This window comes from Homalodisca vitripennis, chromosome 1, assembly GCF_021130785.1.
Source record: "Homalodisca vitripennis isolate AUS2020 chromosome 1, UT_GWSS_2.1, whole genome shotgun sequence".
In the NCBI taxonomy this organism is placed as follows: domain Eukaryota; kingdom Metazoa; phylum Arthropoda; class Insecta; order Hemiptera; family Cicadellidae; genus Homalodisca; species Homalodisca vitripennis.
Window position 1 is genome coordinate 112866433 of NC_060207.1, and position 25382 is coordinate 112891814.

At 32.7% G+C, this 25382-nt stretch overlaps 1 protein-coding gene across 1 annotated transcript in view; it reads right to left on the reverse strand.

The window, feature by feature from the left end:
- The window catches only part of LOC124369560 (kelch-like ECH-associated protein 1B), a 65842-nt gene that overhangs the window by 23864 nt on the left and 16596 nt on the right, over nt 1–25382 (reverse strand). The window contains exons 4-7 of the mRNA XM_046827590.1: nt 13499–13663; nt 9658–9807; nt 7543–7664; nt 2255–2411 (exon numbers count right to left, since the gene is read on the reverse strand). Coding sequence (XP_046683546.1) covers nt 2255–2411; nt 7543–7664; nt 9658–9807; nt 13499–13663 — 594 coding nt within the window. The remainder of the gene's footprint in view (nt 1–2254; nt 2412–7542; nt 7665–9657; nt 9808–13498; nt 13664–25382) is intronic.

Consider the following 25382-nt stretch of genomic DNA (forward strand, 5'->3'; position numbering starts at 1 on the left):
ACCTATTTATTATCTTCCTAGGGTTTATTAACTTCTACATTAGAAGCCCTAAATACGAGGGCCATCCGGAAAGTAGTACCCGTTTGTGAAATAAAGACACAGAAGTAAATATTAACAAATATAAACATTTTTATTGAAAAGAGCATACCTTAAACTACTTTCTCCACATAATCTCCAAGCAAATTTAAGCATTTGTCATAACGTGTGACGAGTTTTTGTATTCCAGCGTCATATTCCTCCGCCGCCAGCCGATTGAAATACGTAGTCACGCCTTCTTTAAGTTCTTCATCGCTGTCAAATCTTTATCCCGCCAAAAACTCTCTAAGTTTTGTAAAGAGATGAAAATCTGAAGGGGCCAAGTCCGGGCTATAAGGTGGATGGTCGAAAATTTCCCAATTGAATTGCTGCAGAAGTTGTTGTGTTATCCCCACTGCATGAGGCCTGGCATTGTCATGGAGGAGAATGACGCCATCAGACAATAGACCTCTCCGTCGATTTTGTATTGCCCGCCGTAATTTCTTTAATGTTTCACAATACGCATTAGCGTTAATAGTGTCTCCACGGGCCAAAAATCAATAAGCAGTACACCACGTCGATCCCAGAAAATGGTTGCCATAAGTTTCCTGGTGGACAGAACAGTCTTGAATTTTTTTGGTTTCTTTGGTGAATGAGTATGATGCCACTCCATTGACTGTCGTTTACTCTCAGGTGAAGCATAACAAACCCACGTTTCATCACCAGTAACTATGCGATTCAAGAACGTGTTTGCTTCATCAGAATAACGTTCCAAAAATGTGAATGCAGCAGCCATACGCTTGGTTTTGTGCTCATCTGTAAGCATGCGAGGGACCCACCTTGCACAAATTTTTGAATAATGCAGATGGTCTTTGACAATATCATGAACAATTGTTCGAGAAACATTAGGGAAATGTTCACAGATGTCATCAATTGTAACGCGCCGATCGCTCCTCACGAATTCGTCTACTGACCTCAACAGTTGATCTGTAATGACAGATGGTCTCCCTGAACGCTCATCGTTGTGTGTGTTCCCCCTCCCCAAGTTGAAATTACGACACCAGCGCCGAACAGATGACTCTTCCATCACATTGTCTCCATACACTTCCTTTAATTGGCGATGAATATCACAAGGTCGAACGTTTCTTGCTTTGAGAAATTTTATTACAGCCCTCACTTCACAACTGGCGGCGTTTTCAATGTTTTTAAACATTATGAACTGCCACAGAAACAACACAGGCAATGCTAGCATCACGGAACTTGTAACAGAGAAGGCAGACAAGCCACTGAAGCGATCTGACCTTGACCGGCGGCTACTCGCGTCGTCAGCGCCTCACGTGGCGGAAACGGGTACTACTTTCCGGATGGCCCTCGTATTACACAATACAAGTTTTCTCACTGCTGTTTAAGCTTGTAATCTGTATTGGGTTTTCATATCTCTCTATCGGACTATGTGTTTAACAGTAATTAAAAATTTATAATCAGTTATAATTAAATGGTATAATTTTAATTATAAGATTCATGGTTTATATTATAATGTGGTATAACTTCAAAAAAATTACACCTTTCAATAGTTATACGATGTCACAGACTCCTTTTAAAACAGGAATAAACTAAACATAAAATAACCATTTCTTTATTACATTAATTCTTATTTTCAATGCCATATAACTATCAGTTGGTGCATAGAAACTAGGAGAGTTATACAAGAATTATTTATTATGAAATGTATTACCTATAATTATTTGAAACAAGACATGCATGAATAAAACTGGGTATTGATATTTTTAAGGTTTGATGATCATTTAAATATTAACCTGTCTCTGTGTGTAAACTGTTTTCTATTGTATAAAACAAACTTTTTTAATATATCTAATACAATTAAGAATACTTTGGATCCAAAATGGGTTACTTACATTTTACACTGACAAAACTTGCCCAACTATAACTGTCCCACCTATTATATCGAACCCATATCTTATCTTGCTATATCCATACCTTAAACCTATCCTATTTAGAGAACATAAACTGATCTTGAGATAAAAAGAACAAAACCTAACCTAATTCAATAGAATAGGTAATAACCTGTTAGATGCTAGTGCTTACTTAATGTGTTCCAGCTTAACATATCCAAGAGCTTACCCGATCCCTATTTTTGTACCAGAAATATACATGAATTAAGTGTAGTTAGTATAATGCATAGGTACCAACAATTGACATTAAAACAGGTACAACTTACTGTGAATATTTGAGAGAGGTAATCCCTACATGCCGGCAGTTTAGTGACAATGTCACAGCTCCTCATCTGCTCCTGCAGGAACGCAGGACTGAGGAACTGACACCGCACTGCTCTCAGAACAGCTTCCATCTTAGGCTTTCTGGTCTCTTCATTATACCTAAAATCATTAATGATCCAATAGAGAAGAATTTTGAAATAAAAATTTAGCATTTATGACAATTAATATATTTTACTAATATTGGTTATCATTTAGATTATCTTGTCTCAGTGGAATTGTAAGGAATATGATGGCCTTGAACTAATGCAATGGCCTGGACCAAGTATGACGGTTTGACCTTATGTGATATGACCTTGGCCTTCTCCTCCTGCAATTGTTAAATACTGACATAATATGAAATGATTAGAGGACTATTTTGAACATTAGGCAAAATTAGTATGTTTCTTGACTATTTTACATTATCATGGCAAATGACAGTAATAACAGTCATGTTATACTTTGAAATAATTTACAGCCAATAATGAATTTTATTTAACCCTCAACTGTCATTCAACTCATACCCATTCGAAGAGTAGTCTTTGACAACAAACTATATGATTTATAGCAGTTTAAAGAAGCCAACACAAATCAGCCATAACAGGCCTGCCATTATAGATAAAACACTATGATTAGGAGTATTTAGTCACCAAACGAACTTTTAAAATTTCATTTGTTAGCTTTATTTTATTTTGTCTTATTATAACTTTAAATGACATTAAACAGTTTTTAATGGTTATAGATGTACTTTATGTGTCACCTTAGTTAATATTAAGGGGTTTAACTAATAAAATGTCTGAATTATTTGAGACTTTTAGGAAATATTTAATGAAGTACACACAATGGAGAGGTACATATTTAAAATTGAGCAACTACTGTATGAAAAATGTATTAAGCGCCCAACAAGAACATCACATATGGCAGCATAACTTTTCAATCACAACTCCTTGCAATAGAATACTTGGGAATAACAACCGATGAAGGTCTCCTCTCATATAACGGACACCTCTCATTGAAAAACTGTGTATATGGTTAATCTATAATATGGGATTAAATGAATAAAAAAATGAGTGACACAGGCAACAGCAAAGACTTGCTTTTTTCAAGACATGTCTCTGCTATGGACTTCTGGTCTAGGCTAAATCATCTTTATAGGTATGGTGACCATACATTCCGGATTTTCCGGGACAGTCCCAGATTCCTGAGCTGTGTCCCAGCTCTAGATAGCTTTAGGTCTCTGGATTATACTTCAAAGCTCATGTCATGCTTGTTTGAGCCAAAATCTTCATTTGTGAGAACAAAAATTAGGCAATGGTGAAAATGTTTAGCTTCTGAAGCTTTAAGGCTAATGATTGAAGAGTTGGCCGAAATGTCCTGTCTTTCAGTAATGGTTGATTCATCCAATCATGACTGATAAACTACTGCCAATCATAGTAAAATATTTCCATGTAATGTTAAACTCTTAGAGTTAGAAACTTTACCTGGAGGGACCATCAGTGGGTAATTAACTAACTTTGCCTAACTCCAACCACCTGCTCGTCAGTTCTGCTTCTCCTACAGAGCCATAACCAATATCTGTGGTGTGTATTACTGTTTTCTTGGTTGTCACGAGTGCGGGTCTACTACATATCTTCTTATTATTCTTCATCAAGTGGTAGTGTTGTGATTAGTTTGAAATATTTATCTTGTTTTTATAGTAAAATATAATTAAACTTTTCAGTTCAGTTACATTTTACAATGAAATTAAAATTTATTGAAATAAACAGTTTTGTAAATAATTGTTTTTTTACTGTTATCAATAAATACGCTAATTATAAGTCAAATGCCCTGTTTTATACTTTTTTTGGTTTTACCTTTTATAATTTAGCTCTAGTAAAAATTAGCTTTAAACTTAAAGAAACAAAATTTTTTGTCTCGGTGTTATAGGAAAGTTAATGTATTTATTAGTGGCGTGAGAAGGGTTAATGATTACAAATTTTTGTAAATGAATCATGTTGGTGGATTACCACATTAGACTTTGTACACATTGGTTATCTTCTTTATATTTGTTGTCTATGATTGGAGTATTCCATAAAAATACACTTGTATTTATTCTTTTAAATTTTCTTATATTTGTTTATTTGGTTGTATTAATTTTATATTAAGTGGTACCATTATTTTCAAAGGTGGTTAACAAAATATTGAAAGATTAAAAATGTGGTAAATAGTTAGCTAATTACAATTGTAAAATATTCTTAACACTTTTTACCCGGAGTCCGAGTATAGTTAGGGCCGTGTTATTTAATTGTATTGTTTAGCTTATTCAGCATATTTTTGGATTCAAACATTTTTATTATGTTCATTGGTTGTCTAAGTTCGTATTTGTTGGTTTTGAGATCCCTGGGTCACGTTTTAGCAATGAAATACGTACATTTTTCGTTGTACTACAAGCGAGTCTGGACAGCTGATCGTAGGCGCCACGGCTGATCATCGGTACTGTCAGTTTACTTTGTAGTGTTTCACGTTGTGTGTTGTTTTGAGTCCTAGTGATGTCTTACTAAGTTTTCCACAAATCTTCCCGACAAATACTGAAGCAAAAGTTATTATAATATATTCCAAATGTAAATTTAACTGTTTGTAAATAATCAGAGCTGTTTCTTAGTGAATGTAGTAAAGGCAAATGTCAACAATGTGAGGTTATTCGTGTTTTGTTTTGTATTTACACTCGCTTTGTTCTTTCTTCTCAACTTTCAATTGATTTTCTTTTATATTCTTTACTTATTATTTTGGAGTTTAAATAATAGGGGTGATGAAATCAAAAGTAATACAATTTGCGATCTTTTGTTTGATTCTGAGTCGGAAAGTGACGATGATTTTTATACACACATGGGACCAAATATTGATTTTATGAACAATCTAAATGAAAATGTGCGAGATCCTGTATTTGATTCAGACTCTGAGGATGAGTTGGATGATGTTTAAAATGATCGTGACTATTTAGAAGACCCTACAACTATTGAATCTGAAGAAGAAGACAATCCTGATATTGACATAGGCCTACATCTAGGCACTCAGCCTTCCACTAGCACTGGTAGGGCTCACTCAGATGGTTATATTAGGCCAAATCCGAAACGAAGGAGATCAGAGAAACCTACAGATAATGACTTAGGTTGGTCAGAATCAGATATTCAAACTCCATTGCCTGTTTTTGATGAAATCAGTGGCATAAAAGCTAACATTAGTGAAACTTCAGCTCCAATTGAAGTTTTTCTTTATTCTTTCCTGATTCTATCATAAAAACCTTCAAAACTGAAACAAACAAGTACGCCAAGTCAATTACTGGCAAACTAAAAAAAAATAGTATTTGGGGACATTGGACAACAGTCAAACTTCACGAAATATATTTTATTTCTCAATAATTTTGCATATGTGTGTAGTAAAAAAAATCAGATTGGCAGATTATTGGTCTACCGATAAATTCATTGAAAGTTCTTATGTACCTTCAGTTATGCTTGTGGCCGCTTTTTGGCAATCTTAGCTCATTTCCATATTAGCGATAACAGCATCACTATACCTTACAAGCAACCTGGCCACGACCCTCTTCATAAGTTGAGATCTTATATCAACCACCTGCTTAGTGCATTTCCAGCTTCATACTATCCTAATGAAAATCTCACTGTGGATGAAGGAACATGTGGTTTCTGAGGACGAGTGCGCTTTAGAGTTTACAACAAGAACAAACCAGACAAATATGGGATCAAACTATACATTGTCTGTGATTCACTGACTGGCTATGGTGTGAAAATGGAGGTGTACACTGGAAAATCTGAAGATTGCTCTATTATCAGTCTCTTTCAAAGAATACTTGGAGATTACTTGGGTAAAGGCCACACTGTGTTTATGGACTGTTTTTACAATTCATCTGCCGTAATTGATTTTTTATGGGCCAACAACACTAAGGCTGTAGGAACATATACAGGAACAGAAAAGAGCTGCCACAAAACGTTAGCAAAAAAGTTGAAAACAAATGAAAAAGCTTTTATGAGAAGAGATTATCTGTTGTGCCTAAAATGGAAGGACAAAAGAGATGTGTTGGCTCTTTGTTCTGTGCATAAAATGACGTATTCTGATATTGTAGTCCACTCTAAGGTAGGCTTGATTACAAAATAAAAACCTGATGTTATAATTGATTATAACAAAAATAAAACTGGTGTAGACCGATCAGATCAAATTATTTCCTACTATCCATTCAAGAGAAAGCAAATGAAGTGGTGGAAAAAATTATTCTTCCACCTGTTCGTGACAGCAATTGACAATGCTTTTGTGCTTTACCGTGAATCGAGGCCACAACATCTGAGGAAGAAATGCCACCTTAATAATTTTATCAAAGCTGTTGGTAAATCTCTGGGTGAAAAAGGGGGGACGCTTGCAGGAGCTGGTGATGGCGCTTCTTCATGTTTGCTTTCTAATCGACTAATCGGTAAGCCTAATATTTTTTTTATGTATGACATATACATATATAAAATATTTATATAAAACAAATATTTCTGTTGTACTACATTACTATTACTTCACAACGTTTGGGTTTTACAGTTAGATACTTTCCAGACAAGATACCACCTACAGAAAAAAAAGAACCAGCCGACACGAGTATGCAAAGTATGCTCGGAAAAAAACAAGGAAGCAACTGGCAAAGCTGGAAGGAAAGATAGATCCTGGTGGTGCCCAGTCTGTACAGTGCCACTTTGTGTACCAGTGTGCTTTAAAGATTACCACACTAAGGCCAACCACTTGAACTAAGAAGCTATATAACAAAAACTTTTTGGTATTTTTTACATAACATTCAAAATTATTTAATAATTTTATTTTGAAAATAAACTTTATATTTGTATACATTTAAAAATAAGCATGTACCTTTAAAATGATATATAGTATGAGTTTATAACATAATTACTGTAATAACACCGATGTTTTCAAAAAGCAACATAAAACTCCAGGGAGCCACGCCGAAACATGTATTAAGGGCCCAGGGTACAAAGTGTTAAGGAATAATAATACAATTTTTAATAATAATTTTTTAATTATATTTTAGTAATAATATTTTATAAGATCTTTCTTATAAAATATTATTAACCATTATTTTATTACAATTTATTGTGACAGTTTTAAGAACCAGTAGTATAGGAGAACTCTACAGTTAAATTTGTACTCCTGTTTTACGTACGAATTAATATTTTAATATTATTGCTCAATGTCCCATGGCTATTTTGCTGACCTGACCCACTTGATGACGGCGTTGTATACCTCTCTCTCCTCCTGCACGTTGAGCTCGTCCTTGCGGATCAGCTCAATCAGCTGTATTGGTGACAGCTGTAAGAACTCTTCCTCTTGACAGATCTGAGCAACACAACACATACAGGTGGTTAATGTTGCTATTATTTATATGTACTTTATTATCTGTAATTCATGTCTATGAACAGAGAGTGATTATTATTCAATTATAAATATTATAATTGTGTTGTACAATCTAAGGTCCCTAACTTTGGGTATGTGACAATATTCATAACCACAATACAAGGAATCGAAATAATTTAGTAATTGAATTTAACTGTCTTAGTAAAACCACAAATAGTCACAAAGTAATTTCATTAAGTCTTCAATAAATTAATACCATTGGTTAATAATATCTTGACTTAATTTTCAGAGAGAAGCTTAGTAGGTAGTTATTGGTTAATCCTTTTCCCACAAATTTAACAAAGTTTACTTCATAAAATTGTTGTAGGGAAGCTTGGATACCACAAATTTTGTGACAGGTGGGTTCCAAAATCCTTACGGAAGATCACAAAAAACAAAGACTTGTTGCATCGTTAACTTTCCTTGATGAATACGACAATCATGGTAACAAACTCGAATCGTATAGTTACTAGTGATTAAACATGAGGGAAGCTGTCAATGGTGAAGCAAAAATGGAATGGGGATACACAAATTCTCCAAAAAAACCAAGAAAATGTCTCCAAACTCTGTCAGCAAGAAAGATTATGGCAACTGTTTTTTTGGGATGCTAAGGGTGTGATTCTGGTTGATTTCCTTGAACGAGGATCAACAATCAATACATTGGTACTATGAAATATCGCAGAAGCTACGGCGAGCGGTACAAAACAAGCGTAGGGGAAAATTGAGCTCACAAATGTTGTTTTTCCACTACAATGCACGTTCCCATAGAGCTAATCGTACACGACAAGTCTTGGATGATTTTGGTTGGAAAGTATTTGATCATTTGCCTTATAGCACAGATCTGGCAAACAAGCGACTACCATCTCTTTCCAGCAATGAAGATCTGGCTCGCAACGAAGCACTTCGATAGTAACGCTGAACTTCACATTGGCATTAATCAGTGGTTAACCCATTGCGGATCACTGACGAGCTGTGCTCGTCACGCAGCGGTCGGGTCTAACGGCACAATGACGAGTTCAGGTCACAAAAGCGATCTGCTATTAAGTTTCCCTCCAAATAGTTCTATTAATGTCTGACAGATTGGACGATCGTCTTCACTTGTCAACTAAGAGTGTTTAACAATGGTATACGTTCAGAGTTTTCAAAAGTTTTATAAATATCCTAAAGATCGCAGTTGTATGTCGAAGTTGAAAAATCATATGAGTTTACTCCCTGCTTTTTAGCGCTTCTGATTGGTTGTCTTCCTCAGCTGTTATTATAATAGTAACTAGTATCGCATTTCATGGTATAATTTGCGTGTCATAATATGAGCTGATCGAAATGGAAAACTTACGATCGTCTGAACTTGATCGATATTAATTAGAGATATTTATTACAATAGTTCATAAACAATATATTGTATTTAATTATTTTGTTTTTAAGAATATAGATGGAGATATTTTTATAAACCGGAATCCAGTTCAACGTAGATATGAAGTGAGTATACAATAGCGAGTGATACAAGTGTAGCGCACCATTGCTGTTCGTTCGGCCACTGACCGTAAATTAATTCGTGCCCGTGCGCCAAAACAATACGATCCGCAATGGGTTAAGATCTCAGACAGCAGATTGTTACAAAGCTGGAATTGAAAACTTGCGTAACATTATGATAAATATCTCAATTTGAACACGGATTATATTGAAATATAGCCTAACAGTATAGCTTTTAAATGTATATAATAAAATGTTCCTATTTCAGTTAGTTAATTTTTTGTTTCAAAATGTTTGTTACTTTCTGGATAGCCCTCGTACAATATCACTTAAATTGTATTTATTTATAAAGGCTAATTGATACATTTATAAAGGTTTACAGCACGCAGTACAAATAAGAGAAGCTGAGCATTCAATAACTTCCTTAGCTCTAAAATGCAAGAAGACTCAAACAATGTTGTCTCACCTGTGTAAAATGCTGTTCAATGAACCTATTAGCCTTGAACAGCAGGTCACGGCAGCCGTGTTGCTCAGCGAAAGCTGCAATCCCGATGGCATTTGTGGGATCCAGCTGTCGCTCTAGGAATGTACAACATGCCTCCACCACGTTTGCCACCTAAAACAACATGTTATTTAAAGACAAAATTGAAGTAGAATTTATAATTCTACTACAATTTAACTCTCAGACAACTAATCATTGATTGTTTTCAAAACCTAAAGAGCAAAACTTGAGTGAAATGATGCATAGTATTGCCTAAATAGTTAATCCTAGGAGGGTTTTCTTCTAGCTAGTTTGTACCTTTCAGTTGAGCCTACTCTGTGAAGAGCAAAAACTGGTGTATTATCACTTATATATGGATAACCCTATGGATGCCCAAGAGCAGCATTGTCACTGAACCATAAATGTTGAGGTAACAGAGTTGGTCAATAGGTCAGTTTACTGTGAAGGATGACTGTTAGAATAGGTGGAACTCACTTAGTGTTAAAGGCTGTTGCTAGACTAAATATAAGGGATTACTCCCCCTACCTAATTTTACTGAAAGAGATTACACAGCTAGTCTCTCCTTCTTCCAAGGTGACATGAGATATAGTGCCCACATCCCTTCTCATGAGATCTCGATATTAAGCGGCCTGTACCTCCAACCTTACCCATCTTGAATATCCACCCTATCGCTCTGGGAAGCAAGTGCAAAGAAGTTCCTTAATCCCTTAACGGTTTTTTGTACTTAAAAATTATATTTTTTTGCTTAATGTTTTTTTACAGAGATAGGTTAGTAGAGTTGAAATATATACATTTTTATGCAAAAACATTATTTTTAGTGTACTATTGCTTCCAAATAATGTTTGTTTGAATTAGCTTTGGATCGTCTACTTTTGTTTCTGGTATTTTCACAATACACATTAAAAATAAAACCATAAAATACTCTAGGATAGGTGACATGCAACAACACACTGTCGCACTGTGCACCCACAGTGAACTAACCAAGGTACAAACACAGAGGACAAGGAAATGCTAACATCTACTAGAAAATGCCAGAACTTCTGGTACGACATGCAGTTGTCACAGAAATGCTTCTTGCGCAATATAACGGCAGACAACAGAATAAAACAGTAACAGTAATTGTTATGTGTAATTACGTCAGTAGAAGGCTTTTATGCAATCGCTATGAATGTTAAAATTATGTCAAAACCTGTGAAGGAGTTAATCTTATTTTTGTAAGAGTATATGAATAGTGTGAAACAAAAAATAAGTGAAAACTACAAGGGAGTCATGTTTTAAAACCATTTAACATGTTACATTAGACATTACATATGGTGCACCTACGGCTTCCTACTTTAGAGATGAGTTAACATGCATAGTACACCCATGATACTTAGTTGAATTAATTAAGTTCCTCACTAGATTTTGAGCTGAAACTGTTTAACTCTCATTACATTTTTATAATTATTATTATAAAATTAATGTATTTCATACTTGCACAAAAATACATTATTAATCAATTAACTGTTTTGAACTATTTGTATGACTGTAGACTGGACTACATAGTTTAGCTGACTGTTAACTTGGTCTATTTTCACTTTATAATTTGTTTCCTTATTATTGTAAAAGAAACAATAAACATTATGAAGTATATAATAGATTTTCTATAAAAAGTATTTATTATTTACATACAAGGGCTGTTTTTTAAGTAAGGGCTGTTTTTTTTTTTTAAATAAACAACAATTATTTTTTTCAATATACATTTATTTTCAGAATCTACATACTTTTTTTATTTTTATACATATTTGCCTTGTTTGTTAAGGCACTTATCATATCTTAAAACTAAGTTTTGAAATCCCTCTTCAAAGAAATTTGCCGCCTGCTCTGACAACCAGGAGTTCACGGCCTTCTTGACTTCTTCGTCGTCATTGTAGCGCTTCCCGCCAAGATGATTTTTCAAGTATCGAAAAAGGTGGAAATCGCTCATCCGCTGTATGGCGGATGATTCAAAACTTCCCAGCCAAAAGAGTCGATCATTTCCTGTGTCCGAGCAGCGGTGTGAGGCCTTGCATTGTCGTGGAGGAGTTAATCGTCATTCCTCGCGGCATAAAGTCCACTAGCAAAACACCGCGCCTGTCCCAGAACACAGTTGCCATAACTTTGCGCCGCGACAGCGTTTGCTTGGCTTTGACTTTAACTGGAGATGTTGTGTGCCGCCATTCCATGGACTGTTGCTTTGATTCAGGAGTGATTTGGGATACCCATGTTTCATCTCCTGTGACAATTCGACTCAACATGTCGTCTCCTTCCTCGTCGTAGCGGGTCAAGAAAGTCAAAGAACTACTTAAACTCTTTTTTTGTGATCCTCAGTGAGGAGTTTGGGTACCCATCTTGAGCACAATTTTTTAAAGTTTAGGTTTTCTGACACAATTTTGTACAGTACTGACCTGGACACGAGGAAATTCCATAGAGAGAGTGGTTATTGTGAACCGTTGGTCCTCATGAATTATAACGTCAACTGCAGTAACCAAATCTCCCGTGATCACAGATGGCCGGCCTGAGCGATCTTCATCGTGGACATTTTCGCGGCCATCTTTAAATTCTCGGACCCATTTCCGCACTTTACCTTCACTCATTGCCTTGGCACCATACACCTCACAAAGCTGACGGTGAATGTCAGCAGCCGACATGTTTCTTGCAGTCAAAAATCGTATCACTGACCGAATCTCACACGCGATGGGTGATTCGATAATCTTAAATATTTTAAAGATCCACAGTAATGCATACAGGTTAGCTACAGAGCTGCAACTGACATGAAGTTGTACGCTAGGAATGCCGGGAGGCGGGGCGCACGCTCGTTACGGCAGGAACACGAACTAATACCGTGTACGGGAGAACGGCCCTTACTTAAAAAACAGCCCTCGTATATGTATGTATAATGTATGTTCAGTGTTTATCAGTATCTAGGACTAGAACAATTGTTTATTCACAGAAATTAAGTTTAAATATAAAGTATATTTCAGATTAAATTTCAGGATTCCCAATATACTGTACTATAAAATAAGTAAACTTTTAATTGTAAAAATTGACCAAAATTTGTAACAATTAAGAAAACGTCGTCTATGAGTTTATCAAGCATAAAAAAACAATTTACTCGTATTGTAAAAATTACAAAATACACATAAAATCACAATTTGAAAACAATGTCTTTCAAGATTTTTATATTGAGAACTTTAAACGTATTTATGTTGCAATGGATCATATCAACAAAATAAGGTTTAAAATAATAACAATTATGCTACATTTATATGATATTGACTTGTTTAACAGATAGGTTTTAAGCTACAGGGAATAAATTAGTTGACTAGTGAGATAAGAAGAACAAAAGGCACATGTTAAATATTTGTTAATTTTCAATTAATAATTTAATAGTACACTAGTTTTCATTTCTCTTTCCTTCCCAAAACTTTCACTGAGATATAGAAGATGTAAAATGTATTATAATTTAACAAACAATTCAAGCAATTAATAGACAATATATCTTTCTTTGCACATTCTTTGAGAATTACAATGGTGTCAAAATTTTATAGAATTGAGTCAAGAAAAGTACAGGTCAAATTCACCAAGATGTTCAATCCTCCAAATCCCATTGAGTTATCTAGTTTGTGAATTCATCAATGGTGTAATAATGAACCAAACATTGTTTATACATAACACATTTACACAAAACATATGTATTGTTTATATTTTGACCAAAAAATAAATTTCACTTACAGCCGAAAATTTAAGAAGATAATGTTTAGAAAGTATATCGTGAGATGGCTACCTGCAGCATGGTGGCGGCTGGTAACACTTGACACACTGTTGGCTCCGTAACCCGTATCGTGCCTGTGTACATGAACACAATGATTTTGGCCATAGCTGTGGGATTCACACCTTGCAGCTTCACCTTGGTCATACCACATTCCATCAGACCACCCGTGAACATTGCCTACAATGCACAGGAATATTTCAAGCATAAATACTTTGAAATTAAAGAACAAAATTATAGATAATGTTGATATCATAAACTATACATCAATAATAATTAATTAATATATTAACAAAATCCATTGTCCATCCTTAACTCATTCATGAATCATTATTTAAATTCTTTACATTCCTCACCTTCACTATATCTCAATGTATATATATATATATATATATATATATATATATATACGTTAAATTGTATAAATGGCAATTTATATTATTATATTATAAAATTGACTTTTGTAAATTTTGTTGCTGTGTTGTTATTTTTTATTATACCTTTTTGAAAACGGTAAAAGCCGAAATATTAAAGGAACTTTATATCAAGAAGTCTAATAATTGATATATATATATATATATATATATATATATATATATATATATGTGCAAAACATTCACATTTTTGTTCATCAAGGTGAGTTTTAAAACATTGTTTAAATATTATTTTCAATGCATTAGATGATTTACTCGTCAATGGTGCAATCTAAAATAAAAAATTAGATGGTAATTTTCTCTTTGCAATCTGCGTAACACTACTAATCATTAATCAATACTAAAGTATTGTATAATTATTCAACATTTTCTAAAAATTAAATGTAAACAAGTGTTTCTACCGCTTTAGAGAACTTTAGCTGAAAGTGTTAACAACGGTTTAGTGTCAGTTAACTTTATGTGTTGTGATTATTATACTATTTTCCAGAATTATTAAATATTCTGAGAAACTTTTCTAACGTTTTTCACCTTTTAAACCTTCCTTGGACTCCTAAAACTATTTCAAAACCAACTTATCCAAATTAGTCCAGCCGTCATAAGGGTTAGTCAGTATTTACAATGAAAGTGCTCAAAAATATAGATTTTTGTATTATACAAACTTTTCTCTTCTTTCTATGATTAAAATATTGATGTATCATACCTATAGATCTGACTTAGGTCATAACGAAGCCGACAGTGGAAACCATATTAAAATCCATTGAGTAGTTTAGATAATATTGATGCACAAACAAACCAACACAAAAAGCGACTTTAATTTATACTATGTATTGAAGAGAAAATGGTATCAAATGGTATTGAAGAGAAATTGTATGGTATGTTTTAAGAGTTTTTGCTACTTCTTTTGCTAGGGGTTTCTATTTGTTATATTAACATGGCTTTATACAATGACATAATTATAATATGTAGAAAAAGTAAAATGACCACAACTTAGATAACTTTTAACCTAAATAGGTCTTTAATAAATCAAATATACTACTTGTGAGGACCTGACTTATTCCTGTCTGACACTTACCAATAAATAAATAATATTATTTTTTATATATGATTTATTAGAACAACCTAAACCATCTCCACAATACAGCCTTCTTAATGTGGGCTAAAATTACTCTGCATCAGGTAAGTAACTAGTTTCTATTTTTATCAATATATATATATATATATATATATATATATATATATATATATATATATATATATGTTTAAATTAAAGTTTTGATATTAAAATATTACATTTAATAATATATATTGTATATAAAATTCATTGAAATGATTCATAGTTTAACTTGATGTATATAGTTTACTGAATAATATAGATAAATTTGTTATAAAAAATGTGACACAAATGCTGGTGTTATTGAAACAAACAATACTTTTCTTACAAAATATGCCAAAAAATTGTACAAGTTTTATGAAGAATTTGGTGTTAAGACATCAATTTGAAAAACATTTTACGGTGCTGCAAGTCCTTTTTTATGATACTTTTGTGAAATTTAATCTTATTAGAAATCTTAACTGTTTGACACTTTTGTGACAAGTTGTGTTTAATGACATTTTAGAACTTGAAATTACACTTATATACACTCAATTTATTACAAATAACACATAAACATACACCTAAAACATATCAAAGTTTAATTCTGTAATAGTAAAGGCTAAAACTAAAAAGTAATCAACATTTTATTGTTCCTAATGATTTTAACAGAATGTTTTAATGTGTATAGGAAACCATCTTTGACACATTTGGTCTGTTTAAAAATACTAAATAATTATATTGCAATTTAAAAAAATCTGAACATACTTTGGAAATTTAATAATTAAAAAAATCTTTTTTGTACTAATAATATAATGAAAATAATTATTTGAAAAACAAAACAAAATTCAAGCACATAACGTGTTCTCTTTATGTATTGAATAAAAAAGTATATACCAGTGTGTTCTTTAATTCCGTAATTAAGATCCTACTGATGTATGGATGATGATGCAGACGTATTTATAAATATGACTAAAATTTATTTATAACTAATTAGAAACTTATGTTACAAATGTGTTTAGTATTTATTTTAAAGAGAGGTTTCTGTTGGTGGAAAGAGCCATGTTCTTAGACCAAAGAGCTTGTCATTACAGGTTTTCCCAGATCTAGGGTTAATTTCATCTCAACTCAAGTGAATAAATAGTCCAGTTTTACTAATTAACCACTATAACTTTGTTGTCTAGCTTGGGAAGAAAAAACTGAAGACCTTGAACTTTTAAGTGATTGTGCTCAATTATCTCAGTGTTAACTAGGTCATGTCTCATCAAATCGGCTTAGGTATTGCAAGACCCACTAATACAAACAAATTTTACTGTATTGAATAAAGCTTAATTTTTATTCTTCCAAGAAAAACAGTTGAACTCAATGAACATTGCTATATGTAAGAATGTAGTAGCAGCTCGTAAGAGCTGGCTGAACTAGTAATCATCTGACTTTAACCTCTTCAGAACAAGTAATCTTAAGCCTCAAACCCTTTTATGCCCTTATGCTTGGTTGTAGAATTGACAGAAATATGAATCAATAAAAATATGATTAATACAGATCGAGACACTTTTCAGTTATGTTAATACTGTTGTTAGTTATTCAGAAAAAAAACTGAATTTACTTACTGAATACTTACTAGTACTAAATTATAAACTTTACAAGAAAAACTCAAAAGAATTTATGTGCATAGTGTTTATATTTTTTACATGAAACAGGTTCCATATTTTATGACAAACACAAAGGTATAAATGCATTTAAAGTTTAACATAAGATAAAACTCAAGGTTGTTTCATTACAGCCATACAAATATTTTTACATGTTGAAGCTGGGATTTCTGGTTACCAAATAAAGTTTACAGATGTGTTAATTTTGATTCAATAGCGAATGGCAGCTGCCCTCCCTGAAAGAACAATTAGTGGTTTTTAAAATAACTATTTTAATAATAAAGAAACTTACACTACTGAAAATGGTGAAATTAGGTTAATTTATTGTTATTTAATTGTCGATTGAAATTATTGTACAAACACACAATTATTGTTTGTAGGAAACCATAAAAATAATACTAAAAATGGGATAATTATCATAATCGGAGGACATCTCACAACACTGATCTAGAGCAGGGGCGCACTGATAGGGATGAGTGGGTCCGGTCCCCCCCCCCTGAAGAGCATTTTATTTCAGAAATCAATCCCCTATTAATTTATTTTAGACTAAAAATAATATTTATGTTGGAAATTTGAGATCAAATACATAAATTCAAACTTTATAACTATTTAAATTTACAAAATACACAACACTGCAAATATAATTCAATTTAGTTCAAAACGCAATATTTCACCGTCACGCAGCAACTATGAAAATGAGGTTAGTTCTTAATATTTCTTGTGGCTTCTCCCTGTACTCACTACTTTCAGTAACCAAGTGCAAAATTGTACTCGTACTGATGTAAAATCATATGTTACAGAGTACTCCTAAAATGTTCCAGTTCCTGTTACTGCTAAACGAGTTCGAGTACTTTGTACCAGGAACTGCTCTAAACACATAAAAAATGTGTATCGTAAAAGTAACCTGTACCGGGTACTTTCGGTTTGCGACGACTTGTACTCTTAGGACGACGATTTGCACGTTAAAAAGAGCAGTTGCTGGTTGTGGTAAATTAACAAAACATGCTCAGTTTTATTTGTGTAAAAAATTGTAACATTTTTAATAGTGGTTTCAAAATCAGATGCTCAATAAACTAAGAGCTCCATGACATGACCAATGCCGAATTTTGAGGATCATCCGGATAGTCAAGAATATAAGTTTATATAGTATTTTGATGACCTTATTTCCATACTATTCTAAGATTTTAAAATATATATATATATATACATATATATATATATTTATTTATTTAAATTCTGAAAGTATAAAAACTTAAATTTGAGGTATAAAAGTTAGTTAAAGAGTCATTGCAACAAGTTTATCTTTTTGGCTACAATAGCTTAACTGGTACTGATATATGACACATTTAACATTAGGTTAAATGAGACGATATATTCTCCTTAAAACAAACTTCATATAAACAGAATTTGTTGCAGAAGATTTTAAGTATCCCAGTATAAGCTTACTGGTGATTGGTAGTAGAGTGATTTTACTGTAAACTTTATACACACTGACCCTCCAATTTGCCCTCCTTTTATTAGTTCAAAAGTACTATAAAGTAACTATTTTAGGACCTAATATTTCAAAGATTTCCCAGGGGAATGCACCTGTCCCCCTACTGGTCTGGGGGTGTTTCCATACCTCCGACTGGTGGTGTACATGCGCCACTGATCTAGAGCCATCTGTGTCAGCCATTTAGTGGGATTCAAGAGAGGGAGAGGTCTCTATCGAGCTCTAGAAGAGTCTACAGGTGGCAGTCAATGAGAGAAAAGGGAATCTTTTAGAAGTGTCTCCACCTCCCTTCCGGTCTATTGAGTTCTGTGTCACTATATTAACTGAGTTGCTCACCGTTAGTTGATCAGTATTTTAGTTGAACTATTGATGTTTACTAGGTGTTTTTTAACAATGTTTTTTTACAATTGATTCCAGTTATAATTTATTTTATTATTTACATTTGAAGAAAACTGAGGTTGCCTAAATGAATATAAGAAACTGGTTCAAAAACACAAGTCAAGTAATTCCTCAATTTCTGTAGAAAATACAATTTTAAATTAAAACTTTGCTTAATTTTATACTCTAATGTTATTTTTATTTGTATTAATATATTAATATCTAGAAATTAAGTAAGAACTGGGATGATTAGGTTTATATTTTATCAGAGAACTTGGCTACCGTTGTTGTTAGCTAATAACACAAAACCTCTCAAACGGAAAAAGGATCAAGATGAAAGTAGAGGAAGTGAAGCAGTGATGGTGATGAGATGGAACTAAACTGACTGGACCATTGGATTCTGTGTTTATTATAACAAGGGAGTAGTAATTCTTCATCTTTACAAGTAGCTGTCCCAGGGATATCTAAAACGATTGAAGAATACAATGGTTACCACAAACCTGGGTCTTACCATCAGATTTTGTTTATGATGCTAGCCATTTGCAAATAAAATTTAACCGATGCTGGTTACATTAATATACTCCTTGGTTGGTGTACTCAAGTAGTTTGAAAGGTACTCTATACGTACACTGTGTTATTTTTCCTCCTAGTATTCCTATAGTTAAAGGAGTTTGGGGGTCATTCATGTTAAGATCATAAATGAATATTGTAGAAAACACGTCGGCAGTCACTAAAACGAAACTTCAACAGCTACTGCAAAAGCATTCTTTGAAAATGTTCCAGTTGATGTACAGTTGCAAAGTGGTCACCAGAAGATGATTGAAGAAAACTAACAAATATTGTTATCAATTATTTCTTGTATCATATTTGGTGGAACTTTGAGTTGTCACTTACAGGAAAGGAGGCAAATTGGAGAGTCAGTGTGTATAAAGTTTGCAGTAAAATCTCTCTACTACCAATCACAAGTAATCTTATACTGGGATAATTAAAATGGCCTTAGTACACTAGTTTTACTCATTGTCATGAATAGTAAAGCATAATGTTTAAGAAACATCCACTTAGATAGCAGGTACCGATGATAAATAGATCTCGATTGCTTTAGGCACTTAGAGACGTACTGGCTGCGAGAAAAACAACAACACTATGATGTGTGAGTAACAGTGACGCTAACAAAAACTCGTTTACTGCAGTTAAGAGGTTAAGTAACATATTGTGACAGTAGGGCGCTTAAGGAAAAAATACAATAGTTATTTAAATTAATTAGTGTAACATTAAATATTACGTAAAAATGTGTTAGGAGAATAAAACATCCTTACGATTCAACCAAACATGTCTTTTATATATCTCGGAATTCTACCATGAAATCCAAATTCATAAACAACCTAGAAATCAAATTCTATTGTATGTACGGACAGAAAGATAGAAAGTTGACAACAGCTGATGAGTGACCCTGAAAAAGAGTTCAGTCATGGTAGAGATAAACACAGAGATGCCATGACACAAGCAAATTGCTTCATGAGTCCACTTCAACAAAAACATTTCACAAATAAATAGGGTAATTTTTATAAATAGGGACCACATTTAATAGTTGTAAAGTAATGAATAAACATAAACCATACTGATTATGAAGTTTTATTATGAAATTAATAAAACACATGGTTTATTAAATATTATTGTAAATCTCCTTATAATGAAAATTGTACAAGTTCTAAATACACTTACAACAATCTAACAACTGAATTGAGATATGTGTTTCAGTAAACATTTGCAACTAAGTAAATTTTGGTAGTGGGTTCACAAAACCATACACAGTAAAGAAGTGTGTTAAAACTCCATATCTATGAAAAACAGTTTTATTCTTGTATTCATTTGTGAACCTAATCTAATTATACTGTTCCAAAAGATGTGATTTTCAAGAAAATCATTGTTAAAATCAACTTAAAACTGATGTTTTAACTGTAAGGTTAATAACTGGGAATTATGAACCAATAGTAACCCCCTGTGAGAACTGTGTGTATTTGGAGTGTCTGCTCTGATTTCACGATTGTGTTTGGAGTATGAACCGCCACTGTAGTCTTATTCTTGTATACAGCAGGTACACAACATGTTCACAGCTAGTGGCAGATCCAGGATTCTTTTGGGGCGGAGGGGGGGGGGAGTGAATTGGGAGCCTGGAATATTCCTCAGTAATATACACTGATTCCAGTGGTACAAGGTCCAGTGGTAAGATAACGTCTTAATTTACTGTTTTGTTTCCAGATACATAGCAGAAATAAGTTTTCATAATAGGGGCTTTACTGTGGGTAAAAGAAATGCTTAACCGGCTATACAGAACAGCATTCTATAGATGAAAATAAGTGGAAAATGTCCAGTGAATTATTTTTATTTTGGCTTAGTTTAGCTGTAATCCACCATTTTGTAATTAAATTAGTTATTTTATTACTATTATTTTTTAAAACATCGTTATTTCAATAATTCTTCAAAACTTGTTACATTACAGATATGTTACTAACTGAGATATTTAACATTTCCACAAACATTGTTTTCTATTTAAGCAAATTTCTAAATGGCTGTCTATTTTTTAAGTCAAATTCCAAGAAAACTAATAAAAAATAAGAAAAGAGATCAAAAGTTAACGATTTTAATAACAATTATAACAATAACCATTTTTGACAATCGGATGAGAAACAATGAAGCTACATCATTGTTATTTGCAAATCAATATAGCTCATTCGCTTCTCCTTTGATGTTCCTCTTACTAATTGAATGACTTTCATTCTTATAGCGTACAGTGTTCGGATTTTGAGACACTAAAAAGAAAACGTTTTGTAATAATAAGCTTAAGGGTTCAATAATTTCTCCTAAGATCATCAACTCTGGAATAGAGTCCAGTTTTTTGGCAAGTTCATTTGGTAACATTCAATGGTACCATCAGAAAATCTGTCCTTTAGATCTGATAAAATATCATTTAGAATATATACAGAAATTTTCCAATACAAAACAATTTCTTCTTTCTGATTTGTCCATTGTGATGGGGTTTGATAGTTTTCTTGGTTAAGCTGTATCTGAGTCATTCTTGGGATTCAACAATATAAACATACATGGATCCAAATTTTCTTAGATTGTTCCAAAAAAAAAATGCATCACAGTTGTCAAGCTTTCCTTTAAGAACTTGAAGGTGTTATTGAGTTTCTCCTTAGTATGATACAATCACGTCAATATTTTCAACTTGCAAACATTTGCTTAGAACTGATGTTGATGACGAAATATTACTCAGGCTATGAACAATAGGGATAAACTCACAGTTTGAAATGCTGTGTAGTAAACTATTGGCTTTAGATCCAGTTGTTTCACAGTTGGTGGTTTAAAACTTTCTTCAGCATGATTCTGTTTAGCTGATGCTTTAAAAAAATTAGCAATTTCTTTTACATTCTCGAGTTTATTTCTAACACTCAAACTTTGCTTGAATTTGAGAGGGATAAGTTAAGGCATGCTTTTTACAGATACAGGGTACTATGAACAACTACTTTCTGTATTTCGACACTCCTCTTTTAATACTTGAAACATTTACACTGCATCAGTCACAACCAACTCCTACACAGAGTTTCAGATCCAATTAGTTTTTTTTCATAGAGTTCAATACTGTCCTGTTAAGAATTTCTCTACAAACTAAAGGTTCTATTTCAGTCCATTGGCGGACCCAGGAGAGACTTTGTTAAAGAAAATACTCATGAGAAGAAAACTTAAATCACTTTTGTAATGTAAGCATTACAAATAAAATGAACACCTTCATGAACTAAATTTTTCATACGAGTACATTTAATACAAAACGTTTTCTTTTTTGTTGCATTAAAATGCAAAATTGCCTGTTACAGTAACAATAATTGTAAACTAAAACTTGGGTGGCCCTTCCAAATGAGGACTAGTTTCACCTTTTTATGAGGCTCTTAAAAATTGAAATTAACCTTGTGAATGTCAAGGAAGCCAACAAAGTTCTCTCTTACACAATCATTATGTACATACCGCAGTCAATGTTAGTTGGAAGTATGTTAATCATCAATAGTTTCATAAAATGAATGATACTGTAGTATTTCACTTCACAAACTCTGTGTTTTATTTCTAATACAATTTCTTCTCCACAAATGTTAATAAGTTCATGAAATTAAAAGTATTTTTTGCTAATATGACATAGCATTTAATATGACACATTTTAAGTTGGTCTCCTACTGTTTGCCATTTTGCAATGGGTCATCATAAAGTTCAGAATGACTACTATCATTGTTATGGTCTCTTAATAGAATATTTGTCCTTACATGCAATATTATTGTCTTCACAATAGGGATCTATTCTCAAGAACCAGTTATTTTTGTATCGTCCAAATAGTTTATTATTTCATTTTCAGGATACTGATGGAGGGAAATAAATTAATCCCCTTCTGTTTCTGTAGTTTTGTGGTAGTTTGAAGAGGCATGATTTTCTGAATATCCATCAAGTTTTAAGCCTGGTAATTTAGCGTATTTCTGCAAGGCTCACATACCAGTTTTCTTAGATACAGTTTGATTCCTTACAGTTAAATTTTATAGCAAAATATGATACAATATTTACGAAAAAGGGCCTTGCTTCTTCTCAGAGAAAACTAGCTAAGGATATTTATCAAAGTAACTTAAGTTTACTTGCCTTTGCTCCTTATGCCCTTTTTTTAACATGGACAGATTGCAGGAAAAATGTAATTTTTGGGGCGTACAATGTTTTATAACCAGTATGGTCATTAAGCCTAACACATATGTGGCAATATTGAGAGATAATGGCCACTGTTATTCATCTGTGTTAGGCCCGACTTCACTATCCTTTAATTTTATCATATGAGATGGAAGCTTCTCCAGCTGAACAATCCATACCAGTCTGTAACTGTCCGAAGCTCTTCATTTTAAATCTACTTTAAATAGTGTAATTGTTAAAGCCTAGACGAGATAATAAAGACGTGTACTTGTTATATATAAATAAAGACGAGAGGAGGAGGTCAGCTAGATCAATTTAGCCAAATAATACTAACTGCTGGAGTAATATTTTCCTCTTAGCATTAACTAGAAATGAGATAATTTGAGATAAAGCACTCAATAGGACAGTGTGTAGGTAGTACCTGTACTGAGTAAGAATATTGCGTCTATTATTTATATAGTCCTCTGATTCTGGCCTTATTTTATCAAATAGGCATAACATTCTTTTTGAGACCTAAACAAAATTATTAAACTATTATTTAACTTTAATTCCTTGATATATTTTTATTATGTATTGTACATTTCCAAGAGCGGGGGTGGTTGCCCCCTTTATCCCCTTTTCTGGACTTTCACGGGGAGGGGAGACTTCTTCCTTACATATGCCACTGATTGGAGACATAAAAGGCTCAAATTGTATACTTTATACAATTTAAAGCTGCCCTCTAATTAATAATGTCTTATATTTTTACAGAAAATTAGATTACCTACAGTCAGTTTATAGAAAAGAAGTGTAAAATATGTAGCAACATTTTGATCTTGTTCTATATTGTAAAGTTTTTGATCTTCTTCTCACATTGTCTATTAAACAATCATTTAAACCTTCTTTGTGTATATTATATAAAGTGTGTCCAATTTCAACATTTTTTGTAATATGATATAACTAATAATGATTATACAATTTTCCAACATTAATTTTTAATTTTTGTGATGCCTTTCGAAATCAATTTAATGATGAAATTGTTGATTTCAAAAAGCCTTGCACAAAATAAAAACTAATAATGGAAAATTGTGTAATCACTATTAGTTGTATCAAATATAAAATTTTCCAATTGCTCCAAGAATCTTTATTTCTTGCTCTGCCTAGAATGAACGGAAATTCTATTAACTTTAAAAATTCATGTTAAGTACAAGAAGAAGTTTAAAATATACGTTGATTAAATTGTAGTATATTTTGGTGACAAAACATTGTTGAATAGAATATATATAAAACCTAAAATTCTACATCACTTTGTTGATTCCAAAGAATCTCACTAATCAGGTGCTGCTTTATTGCAGTTCACTGTGTGAGTAGTCATGGCTCACTATCTGAGGTGATTAGGAGTATTGTAATTTACAGTGTATAACATAACAACTACTACGCCACAGATAGCAAGAAATCTTCGGTCCTATTTCTGCAAGTCATCCAGGAGCAACCAGCCAAAAGTTTCCTATAAGTTTCTGTCAACATTTCCTGGGCATTGTTGTCGTAACAGTTCTCTGCGTCAGTCACTGACTGATGAGGATGTTTTGTAAGACCTGTTAAGTCCAATGACTCTGGCATTTTCAAGGTCTTCTGTCCCTCCATTGCTACATTTAACTTTATTTTTATTCTCAAATGTTCTTTTATAGAATTAAATTAAAGTAATCATGGTAGAATCAAAATTAAAATTTGTATATAACATTTATAATTACAAAATTTTATGAATTTAATTGCAGGCTGAGTTCTTTTATTTATCCATTAGTTTTTGTATATTTCTTCAAATATTGATGCTGAACTACTTTTGATTATTGTTGCCAAGTAGAGTGAGTCTGAGATTTATTTGTCACATAAATTTACATGATCACAATAGGTATCATAAATAACCACATGACACGTCAACATTTACAAAAATGTCTTTATAAATACTACTTATATTCCAAGTGATAGAATATTCTTAAAAATTACTATTCTTTCTTAATAAAACTATCAAATAGTGTATAAGGTTTAAAGATATATGAATCAGATAAACTTGCAAAAATAAAAAGAGAGTATGGTGTATTAACACAAGTATGATATATCAAACTGCAAAAAGTACACAGGCAATATTCATGATAGATTT